Below are 12,079 nucleotides of genomic sequence, written 5' to 3' on the forward strand. Positions count from 1 at the left end.
ATTTGCTATTACTTTATAGAGGATTCTTGCATTTATGTTGATTAGGGATATTGGCCTATAGTTTTATTTTTTTGTTGGTCCTTGCCAAATTTTCTTAGTTAGTCTGGGTAGCAGTTTGTCAATTTTGTACATCTTTTCAAAGAATGTGCTTTTTATTTCATTTATCCTTTGAATTTTTGTTTCTATTTATTTAGTTCTGGTCTGACATTTGTTATTTTCCTTTCTTCTGCTAATTTGGGGCTCGATTTGTTCTTGCTTTTCCTATTTTTTAAAGTCTGTCATTGATGCAGTTTATTTGTCCTGCCAGTTGGCAAACAGGCCCCCAAGGAACGTTGCAGTTCCCAGGGCTGCACTATCACACAATGGCGCCCAGCTAGAAGCAATGGTGGTGCCCAGCATGCCGACAGCCTCAGAGCCCCAAAGAGTGTTAATAGCTCTTAGATCAGGGATCAGTGAGCCAAGTCCCAAGAAGTGTTTTCATCTCTGCTGGTTTGGTGGAATGCTAAGTCAGCCGCCCTCTACCTCCAGAGGGGTTTTCATTTCCCCAGTTCCGCCCAGGAGTTATGACACTCTCAGCTCTTACAGTCTAACGTGCAGCTTTTCTAGTTCATCAGCTCTTCTAGTCCAGCAGTTCCAGATTCTTGTCTCACACCCAGGAATTTCCACGTGTTGTCTCACACACCAGAAATATCCACGTGGACACTGGAGAGTGAGTAAGTAGGAATTTATTAGAAGATAGGAGACCCAGAGTCACCAAAAGAGGGTTGCCAGGATTTCTCTGCCGTCAGGGATAGTATTAACTGCATGCTGATTGGTTGGCAGTAACACAAATCAGAGAGAAGCACCATGATGTGGCACTGAAAATGCACCAAAAGGGAGAGGGTTGAAAAGAGTCAATCACAAAAGAAGTGCAGGAATGAGGAAGTCCAGAGACATGAAAATAGGTGTTGTCACTCCTGTCTGTGGGGATTGTATCAGAAGTTTTTACTGGGACCCTCCCTAATCTGTCTGCTTATTCAGTTTCTTCCTTTCTCCTCTCTCATAATTAGATTATTTTTATACTTCTATTTTTTGGATGTAGGTAATTAACACTATACACTTCCTTCTTAGCATTCCTTTTGCTGTAATTTGCAGGTTTTGCTATGCTACTTCCATTCTCAGTTGTTTTATTTTCCATTTTTATCATAATTTGCTTATTGACCCCATTATCATTCAAGATCATGTTGTTTATCAGAATAGGTTCCAAAGTTCCTCTGGGTATTGATATTTAGTTTTATTCCACCTTGTCGTGAGAAGATGCTTTGTATGATTTTAATTTTATAAGTATGTTAAAACTTTGTTTTGATATGGTTTATCTTAAAGAATGTTATATATGCTGATGAAAAGAATGTATACTCTGCAGTTGTTGGGTCAAATGTTCTACAAATATCTGTCACGTCCATTTCTTCTATTGTCTAATTTAAGTCCCAGTTTCTTTTTTTTTTTTTGGCTAGATAATCTGTCTAATTCTGACAGTGAGGTATTGAAGTCCCTCACTATTATTGTATTACTCTCCCTTTAGGTATAGTAATATTCATTTTATGAACCTGAGTGTTCCAGTATTGCACACATATATAATAAAGTTATTATACTCTCTTGTTAAATAGATCTCTTTACCATTATATAATGACCTTCTTTCTCCTTTTTAAAAAAAATTTTATTTAAAGTCTTTTTTGTCTTATATAAATATAGCAACGCATGCTCCCTTTTGGTTTCCATTTGTGTCATTAACAGTTAAGATTTTTTTGTAAACAGTATATATTTGGATGTGTTTGTGTGTGTGTGTTTCCAAGACTGAGCCTCACTATGTTGGTCACATTACAGTGCAGTGGTATGATTATAACTCACTGAAGACTGACACTCCTGGAATCAAGTGATTCTTCTGACTCAGCCTCCTGAGCAGCTAGGACTACAGGTGCATGCCACCATGTCCAGCTCATATTTTATTTTATTTTATTAAAGAGGTGGTATTTTGCTATGTTTGAGACAACAGACTGGATTCAAACTCCTGACATCAAGCAGTTATTTTGCTTCAGCCTCTTGAATTTCTGGCATTACAGGAGTAAGCCACTGTACCAAGCTTCTGAATCATATTTTTATAAATCTATTCAGCTAATCTATATCTTTTAAGTAGGACATTGTATTCACTTACATTCAAGGTTAATGTTGATATGTGAGGTTTTATGCCTGTCACATTGCTTTGTCTTATTTTATTGTGGTGTTGATATTTCTTATTCTTAATCTTAATTTTATTATCGTTAGTTTGGAATCTAGTGGTACATTTGCAGGTTTGTTATGTAGGTATATTGCACAATGATGAGGTTTGGGCTTCTAATGAGCCCATCACATAGGTGGTGTATATTGTTTTCAGTAGATTTTTTTAAACCTTTAAACCCCCTTTCTTCATCCTCCCATAGTAATGCCCCAGTGTCTGTTGTTTCCATCTTGTTGCCCCTGTGTATTCAGAGTTTAGTTTCCACTAAATAGGGAGAATATGTTATATTCAATTTTCTGTTTCTATGATAATTTACTTAGGATGATGGTCTAACTATATCCATGCTGCTGCAAAGAGCATGATTATGTTCTTTTTGTGACTGCATAGTAGTCCATGGTGTATATCTGCCACATTTTTAAAAAATTATTTTTATTTTAGAGTCGTGATATACAAGTGGGGATTTGTAACATAAGTAGGCTGCATGCAGGTAAAGTTTTGGCTTCTAGCTGGCCCTGTCTCCCACTGCTAATGGACTCATTGTTTTGCCATGTTGCACTCCTCCCTTCTACCTTCCTCCCTCCCTCCCTCTCATAGCCTTGCTCCATTACTGCTGATCCCACTCTTGTGCTAATGTGACTAGTGTTCAGGGTCTACTTATGAATGAGGCATTCAGTTCTTCATTTCTGTGATAGTTATCTTAGTATGATAGTCTCCAACTCATCCAATTTGCTGCAAAGGCCATGGTTTTGTTTTCTATGATTATATAATATTCCATAACATATATATACCACATTTTATTTAGCCAGTCCAAATTCAGTGGGCAGCTGTGTTGGTTCCACGTTTTTGCTATTGTGAATGATGTGGCAATAAACATGCATGTGCAGGTGGCTTTTTTTGTAGAGTGATTTGTGTTCCTCTAGATATATTATATTCTTAGTAGAGAGATTGCTGGATCATATGCAAGTTCAATTTTTAGTTATTTGAAAAATCATTTGTTATGCAATATACCTACATAACAAACCTGTTTTCCACATTTTGTTTATACAGTCCACTGTTGATGGGTGCCTAGATTGGGACCATATGTTTGCTATTGTGATTACTGGGAGGACCAAAAAACCCAAGAATTTATTTATTAAAGATTGTGTATTTATTCTTACATGTTTAAACTTTAGTCACCTTTAAAGTACTCTCCATGGCCGAAGATGCGGTCAGTCTTGGAGTATGTTCCATGTGGTGATGAGTAGTATAATGTATATTCTGTGTTCACTGGGTGGAGTGTTTTGTAGGTATCTGTTAGGTCCATTTGGGCGAGTGTCAAGTTAAAGTTCTAGGTCTCCTTGTTGATTTTTTGCCTCAGTGATCTATCTAGGGTTGTCAGTGGGGTATTTAAAACCCCCAGTTATGGTAGTGTAAGAGTCAAAATCTCTTTTTAGTTTACTTAGTAGTTGCTATATAAAGTCAGGTGCTCCTGTGTTGGGTCATATATATTTAGAATGGATATTGCTTGTTGACAAATTGAACCTTTTATCATTATATAGTGTTCTTTTTAATTTTTTTTTTTTTTGAGTTGAAGTCTCTCTCCGTCACCCAGACTGGAATGCAGTGGCATGCTCCCAGCCACCGCAGCCTCGACCTGCTGGGCTCCGGCGATCCTTCCACCTCAGCCTTCCAAAGTAGCCAGAACTACAGGCATGCACTACCATGCCTGGCTAATTTTTTGATTTATTGTAGAGATGAGGTTTCGCCAAGTAGCCCGGGTGGGTCTTGAACTCACGGGTCCAGGCAATCCACTCACCCCAGCCTCCCAAAGTGCTGGGATTACAAGCTGAGCCACCTAGCTCAGCTCTTTTTTCATTTTTGATAGCTTGGAAATTGTTTTCTCTGATATTAAAATTGTGTCTTCTGCCTTCTTTTGTTTTCTGTTTGCCTGAAAGTTTATTTTCTGTCTGTTAACTTTGAGCCTGTGGGTGTCCTTTGTAGTGAGATATGTTTCCTGTAGGCAGTATATTGTTGGGTTGCATTTTTTTGTTAATGCACTTTGCCTCTCTATGTCTTTTCAGTGGTGCATTGTAATCCATTGACACTCAGGCTGATTATTGAAATGTGAGAATTTATCCCTGTCATAGGCTCTTATAAAACTGTTTTGTTTTCTTTTAACTTTTGGGTTAATATATATGTGTGTTTTCAGTTTTACAGTCTTGAGGTGTGTTGTGTTGATTCTGTTTTCTTGCATTCTTGGGAAGTGCATTTTTTTTTTTTCTGTACTTAACACCTTCTTGAGCTTCTCCTGTAGAGCTGATTGTGAAACAGTATAATCTATTAGGAATTGAATATCTGGGAAAGATTTTAATTCTCCATCATTGATGAAGCTGAGCCTGACTGGACAGGAAATTCTTGGTTAAAATTTTTTCTTTGAGGACTTTAAAAATTGGACTCCAGTTCCCTCTAGCTTGTAGTGAATCTGCTGATAATTCTGCTGCTTTTCTGATTGGGAAAAATTTCTTGGATAACCTCCTGGAATACTTTTTCCTAGTTATTTTATATTTCCCTTTCTTCTTAGATACCAATCAAGTGTAAGTTAGGTCTCTTGATATAATCACACATCTCTTAGAGGCTTTGTTCTTTCTCTGTTTTCTTTCTATGTTTTTAACAGATCATGTTAATTCCATGTTTTGGTGTTCAAGCTCTGAGATTCATCCTTCTGCTTGGTTGATTTTGCTTTCCATGCTTGTCATCTTGTTATTTATTTCCTGAATGAAGTTTTTTGTGGCCAAAAATCTCTGTTATAGGTTCTTTCAGTGTAAATTTCCCTGGTCTTTTTTGAGTTTTATTCTCTCTTAACATCTATTCCCTAACCCCTATTGTATGCTGGGACCATTCATTGGTGATGGTCATTGTTTGGGCTCTGATATCTGATTTTTTTGGTCATTGCTTCTTTTGTAAACTGGGAATTACCTGTGTTCTTCCTTTAATTTTGTTGTTCAGTGGTGCTAGGCAGGTTTTCACTCCTGTCATTTGATTAGCCCTCTATTCTTCCCTGTTCAGAGCCTCCAAATTTGTTGTTTTGAAACATGGCTGGGGGTAGGAAGCTTTGCTGTTTCTTTTAGTTTTGAGAGTCAAATAAGGTGGAGGGTAGGGAGCTAGGATTCAGAAACTACTTGCAAGTTACAAAATTCACTGACTGGGTTCTGAGTCTTCTGAGACCCTTTCCCCAACATCACTATGTATGATGATGTGATGGGTATGTGTGTATACCCCCCTAAGTCCAAGATAAAGTAATAGTAATTAGAAAAACAAAGTATAATAAGATAGAATGAACAAACATAATTAAAAAATAAAATTAATCACAGAAAATCAAAGCAAGTAAAAGAAAAGAAAACCCCAAAAAGAAAACAAAAAATACAAAGAAAAATCAAAACAAACCGAAAAAATCCACAAAACACCTAAAAACAAGAAAACTGAACACACACACACACATGCACACACACACTACAAAATGAAAGAAGAAGAAAAAACTGGGGGTAATGCAAATTGAAAACTCACACACACAGTCAAACACAACAAAAGAAAAAAAAGAAGAGAATGCAAATTTTGCTTTGACACACACATTCACACTCCCAAACACTATACCAGAACAAAAAGATAACAAAAAAGGGGGGCAGAGTGCAAATCCAACTCTTCCACATATGTTCACACACACACACTAAACCAAAACAAAATAAGAACAAAAAAGAATTTTAAAAAATATTTTTAAAAACCTGCCCTCTTATGGCGGGTTCTATAATTATTCCTCTCAGCAACTCACAGGTAAGCCATCTGTCATCTCCTGTGGGCCTGCAGACTCGTTCACAAGCCCCCAGTGCATGCCCGGGGGGTTAGGAGATGGTGATGAGAATGGGTAGAGCATCAGTCCTCCCCTCCCACTCTCATAAGATCAGGATTGTCTCCTCCCTAGATGCTGGCAGCAGGTGCCCCAGTCAGGCTTATCCCAGAGTAGAGTGCTTCCATCATGGCTGCCATCTAGGATCCACCTGGGCTCATCCCTCTCATCTTTGCCACAACTGTGTGGGTCTGACATTCTGAAGATTTCTGGGAAAGAGGGAGTGGGGTCAGCCTAGGACTTACCACTGATCTCTTGGAGGGTCTTCCTTATCCTTTTCTGGTCACATCCTTTGTTCCTTGTCAGGGTCAGGGTAGAGGGTGGGGCACTTGAGACTCCGCACTAATCCTGTCCCTCCAGAGTTTGTGCTTTCAGGATATTCCCTCTGGTCATGATCAACCCCAGAGTAGTTAACCCACCATCTCAGAGAGTGAGTCTGTTGCTCCATAGTGAGCAAGTCAGAGTACTTCCCTGCCCTGTTTTCAAGATGGTAGTGGGATGCCTGTTTTATCTTCTCCAGTTGGATGCTGACTCTTGCTCCTCCACTGTACTCCTTCAGCAGCACTCACTGCCAGTGTCCAGCCTGGTGCTGCAGTTGTCAGACACTCTGGCAATGGTAGTTGCTCCCGGCAGCTTCTTCTTGGGAAAGTATTTGTTGATTTTAGAAAATGGTGCTCAGCTCTGTACCGCAAGAAGTGCTAGAGTGCAAGCAGAGCAGCGGTGGCACCAGCCACTTCACCAGGAAAGCCCTGGTCACTTGCTCCTGAGTCCCCACTCAGTCAACCACTCACATACCCACTTACACATAGACATGCATGCAAATTTGTCTGTATACTCACTCACACAGGGACTCACGAAGTCTGGTTGGCTCTACCCCCATCTTTTGCCTCTGACTAATGATGTTAAACATCTTTTTTATATGCTTACTGACTGCTTATATGCTTACTGACTGCTTATATGCCTTCTTTTGATAAGTCCTTTTCATGTCCTTGCCTACTTTTAATGGAGTTATTAGTTATTTTTGTTGTTGTTTTATTGTGTTTTTCTTGTTGATTCATTTGAGTTCTTTGTAGATGATGGATAGTAGTCCTTCTTTGGATGCATAAGTTGCAAATATTTTCTCTCATTCTGTAGGTGTCGGTCACTTTGGTCAATGGTTTTATTTGCTATGCAGAAGCTCTTTAATTTGATTTAGACTTACTTGTCAATATTTGTTTTTGTTGCTTTTGCTTCTGGGGTCTTAATCATGAATTTATGCGTAGGCCAATGTTTAGAAGAGTGTTCCCTATGCTTGCTTTTAAGATTTTTATAGTTCAAATTGTTAATCCATCTTGAGTTGATATTTATATACAGTGAGAGAAAGGGATTTAACTGCATTTTTCTGCATATAGTTGCCCAGATATTCCAGGATCATTTGTTAAATAGAATGTTTTTTTCCAGTGTTAGTTTTGTCAGTTTTGTCAAAGATGAGATGGTTGTAAGATAGTAGTTTTATTTCTGTGTTCTCGATTCTGTTCCGTGAATCTATTTGTCTGTTTGTGGATAAGTACCATGATCTGTTGGTTCCTGTAGCCTTGTAATAATGTTTGAAGTTTGGCAATGTGATGCTTCCAGGTTTGTTCTTTTTGCTTAGGATTGTTTTGTCTACTTAGGCTCTTTTTTCTTCCATATGAATTTAAGTCTTGTTTTTTCCAGGTATGTGAAAAATGGTGCTGGTAGTTTGATAGGGATTGTGCTGAATCTGTAGATTGCTTAGGCAGTATGTACGTTTAACAATATTGATTCTTGCAATCCACAGACATGGAATATTTTTCCATTTGTTTGTGTCATCTTTGATTTTTTTTTTTTTAGCCGTGTTTTTTAATTCTCATTGTACAGATCTTTCATATCTTTGGTTAGATGTGTTCCATGGTTTGTGTGTGTGTGTGTGTGTGTGTATGGCTATTATAACTGACATTGTGTTCTTGATTTGTTTTTCAGCTTGAAAGTTGTTGATGTATAGAAATGCAATTAATTTTTGAGCATTGATTTTGTAATCCAGTACTATACTGATGACTCTTTAATAGGTTCTTACTCCAATACTGTTCTTGAAAATGCTCTTTATATATTTAAGCATAAAAGTTAACTTATTTTTATTTTATATTTGATACTATAAATGTTTGAAATCATTGAGGTCTAATACTTATGTATTATGTTTTCTTTTTCTGTTAAGAGCCATGGTAGCTTGTTTTTTATATTGATGTGTGTGTGGTGGATGATATTGGTGTTAAAAGTGAGTACATTTTTGAAAATAAAATGTGTTATTGAGAATTCAGTACTATTTGAATAAGTTCTGTTTCTCTAGAGAAAATTTTTATATGCTGCTGTCAGCTATCTAGAGGAGCTATAAACACTGACTCACTTTAAATTCTTACTTGGAGTTTTATTGACAACACAGGTTCTATAGATTTTAAATTCAAGATCATAAGGGTACATGAGTACAATCCAGGCAAAGTGAGGTCTAATTGGAGACCCAAACTTATATACCCAATTCTAACTTGTAAGCCACATCTTTAAAATTAAAAAGAAAAGCCGGGCTCGGTGGCTCAGCCTGTAATCCCACGCCTTTGGGAGGCTGAGGTGAGTGGATTGCCTGAGCCCGCGGGTTCGAGACCCGCCTGGGCAGTGAGACCTCATCTCTACAATAAATCAAAAAATCAGCCAGGCGTGGTGGCGCATGCCTGTAATTCCGGCTACTCGGAAGGCTGAGGCGGAAGGATCGCCGGAGCCCAGCAGGCCAAGGCTGCGGTGGCCGGGAGCGGCCACTGCACTCCAGTCTGGGCGACAGAGTGAGACTCCGACTTAAAATAAATAAATAAAATTAAAAAGAAATAAAGAAAAAAAGCAATAACCTGTGGTTATGAATTTTAAGACATAACTTTATCTTCTTCCTCTCCTTATCCACTCACAGCAAAAAAGAGAAAGCATAATTCATTTGTCTGCTTCCTCTGTGGCATGATACATAGGTAGATAGATAGATAGATTATAGATAGGAAGACAGAAAGATAGATAGATAGATAGATAGATAGATAAATAGATAGATAGATGACTGTCTCACTAAGGATGTAATTCTTTGGGATTTTATACAGATGATCCTCAACTTACAGTGGTTAGATTTTCTTTTGAATCACAGGATTGTGTGAAAAATAAACATTCGGTATAACCTGTATTTTGAATACTCATACAACTATTTTGTCTTCATTTTCAATATGGCATTCAATAAATTACATAATATATTCTACACTTTATTATAAAGTAGACTTTGTGTTAGGTTATTTTACCTAATTGTCGGCTAATATGAGTGTTCTAAGCATGTTAAAGGTAGACTAGACTAAGTTATAATGTTCAGCAGTGTAGATGTATTAAATGCATTTCCAACTTAAAATATTTTCAATTTACCATAAGTTTAACAGAATGTTACACCATCGTAAGTCAAGGAGCATCTGGATATTTTTATGACTCTTAGCTTTAGTTCTTCATCTTTTTTGAGCCTGATGTCTTATTTTAAATTATCTGACAAGATATTAAATTATCAGGTATGGCTAATAACCCCGGGGCAGGTATTAGTTTCAGCATTTACTTACCACTATACATTTGTGTTTTCATAATTACTTTTCCTTCAAAAAATTATCTTCTTTGAAAATTCAACTGTTTTTAAGAGTACTCCATTAATGTATACAACTTTGTAAGCAAAAATTTTAAAAAATATTTTTTGGTATATTGCCAAAAACCACAGAAGGATTTTTGTTGGTTTTAAAATAGTATTTTCTTTACACTTAATTTCTCAGATCTATGCACTCTTAATGTCAGTTACTTTCTTTCCAAAACCAAAAACACATGAAAAGATACCTACATAAACAAACTCAAAAAAGTTGATAAAAATTTAAGTATTTTTGTGTATGCCATTGGTACCTATTGATTACTCATTATTTTGAAGAAACACGAGTTACCTATTAAACTTGGTTTTAAACAAGTTCTAATACAGACACTACATACATTTTGTGACAAGAGCATTCTATTTGTTAAAGACTTTAATTCATTTGTTTATTTGTATAACTGATATACACCAATCAAGTATACCAGTAGAGATAGTCTGTGTAAAGAATTTTTATATAATCCATATCCAGAATATTTATTAAACAAGTAATGGAATGTTGCTATATTGCTTACAAAAAATGTTAGAATATATTTGAATGAGAAGAGATGAATGACAGACAGATCAATGAGTAAATTGTTAAGAGACATGAATTAAATAATATAACAGTAAATATTATTGAGTAGTTACTATATTAAGTACTGAGGATATAGTGAGAAATCTTAAGAATATATAAGAGTAAACTTATAATCACAATATAATGAGTTTTATAATATAAGTATGTTTAAAGTGGTTTGGGGGTACTGGGAAGGATATTTATTTATTTATGTAAGGCATCAAGGAAGGCTTTCAAGAGGAGTTAACACAACCTGAATGAGACCTAAAAGATGAGAAGTTAAAAGATGGGACAGGGTACTCCAAACAAAAGCAATGACAAAACCACAGTCCAGAGGCATGGAAAATATATTATATTTGGGAAATTGCAAGATTTTGATTATCTGTTTCTTTGGACTAATAAATATGAAAAACTAACCAGAAAAGATACTGGAGAGATAGACAAAGATATTGAATCTTACAGTACAGTTTGTGCCTTCCTAAGAAATTTAGAATTCAACTGTGGAGGGTACCTGAAAACTTGTAAATGAGGTAGTGACATCAGAGAATAAAGATCTACTGTAGAATGTCTCCACCAGTTAGAAAGTTGCTGAGGATGGATTCAAACAATAATTTTCTTTGTCTTATAAATAGGACCTCAGGCTAATGCTACAACCCCAGGCATATTTCCTTCTACTGTTTATTCAAATATGTAAGTATCTAAGAAAATTAATGTGTAATCATAAATCAATGTTTTAATAATTATATAAGAAGGCTATTCACAAGCAAATGATTACATAGAATTCTCAATTTTTGTAGTTCTACTTAGATTTAGGAAAATTTTGTATTTTGAAAACTTTCAGCACTAAGATTAAATTGCTTACAAAGTGTATCCTTCTCCTTCTCTATCTCCTTATCCGCACTGTGGTTCTATGCTCTGCATTTATTCCAAAAGGGTCTTTATGCCACTTTTAAGTGTATCTCTACCACATCCTTTCTTCTTCAGATGGCTTTTCATGATATGGATTTTATTTCTTTGTCTTTATCCCCTTTGAAACATTTGCCATTCTTTATGCCTTTGGGGATTATTGGCATCCTATGGATATAAAATCATTTACAGTATTAATGGCTTAATCAACTATTCTTCCCTCAATGGTTATTTGCAGTCTAATACAAAATAGTGATCACTATCAATGGAAATTGTCAGCCCTTAGAAGAGATATTTGTTTAACTTTGGGAGTTTTCATTCCTCTAACCTTGGTGACCACCCATTCTATTGATTATTACAACATAGTTTTTGTCACTGAGTGTTTATAGGATATATGCTACTGTAATAGATACAGGAGAAAACTGACTAGTTCAGTTCAAAGCAATAAAATGAGGAAAAATGATATCCACTTGTAGACAATAAACAGTCTTGTATTTATTTGATGAATACGTTTGAAATTTTGGGAAATATAAATACTCATCTTCTTAAAAGAGATTAAAAGAGGCTCATAATAAAGTCTTAATTGCTGCATTTTTATCTCTCCCTACCTAAGAACACCCAACTATAGAATCACTTGAATCTTTTATAGAAAACACGTTAGATGTTTTTTCATTAAAAATCTTAGCTTAGCTAAAATGAATAACTACATATGTGACTTGGGGCTTCTTCACCACTCCTCCCAAATTCACAGAGATAAGATATTTTAGCTGCATATCCACTTAGCCTAAC

General features: G+C 36.1%; 1 protein-coding gene across 1 annotated transcript in view; it reads left to right on the forward strand.

Annotated features, from left to right (window-relative positions):
- FSIP2 (fibrous sheath interacting protein 2) overlaps positions 1 to 12,079 on the forward strand; it is an 88,585-nt gene that overhangs the window by 37,893 nt on the left and 38,613 nt on the right. The window contains exon 14 of the mRNA XM_021713070.1: positions 11,017 to 11,074. Within this exon, the coding sequence (XP_021568745.1) occupies positions 11,017 to 11,074 (58 nt within the window). The remainder of the gene's footprint in view (positions 1 to 11,016; positions 11,075 to 12,079) is intronic.

Source organism: Carlito syrichta, unplaced genomic scaffold, assembly GCF_000164805.1.
Source record: "Carlito syrichta isolate Samal-C Ts95f unplaced genomic scaffold, Tarsius_syrichta-2.0.1 Scaffold304021, whole genome shotgun sequence".
Taxonomy (NCBI): domain Eukaryota; kingdom Metazoa; phylum Chordata; class Mammalia; order Primates; family Tarsiidae; genus Carlito; species Carlito syrichta.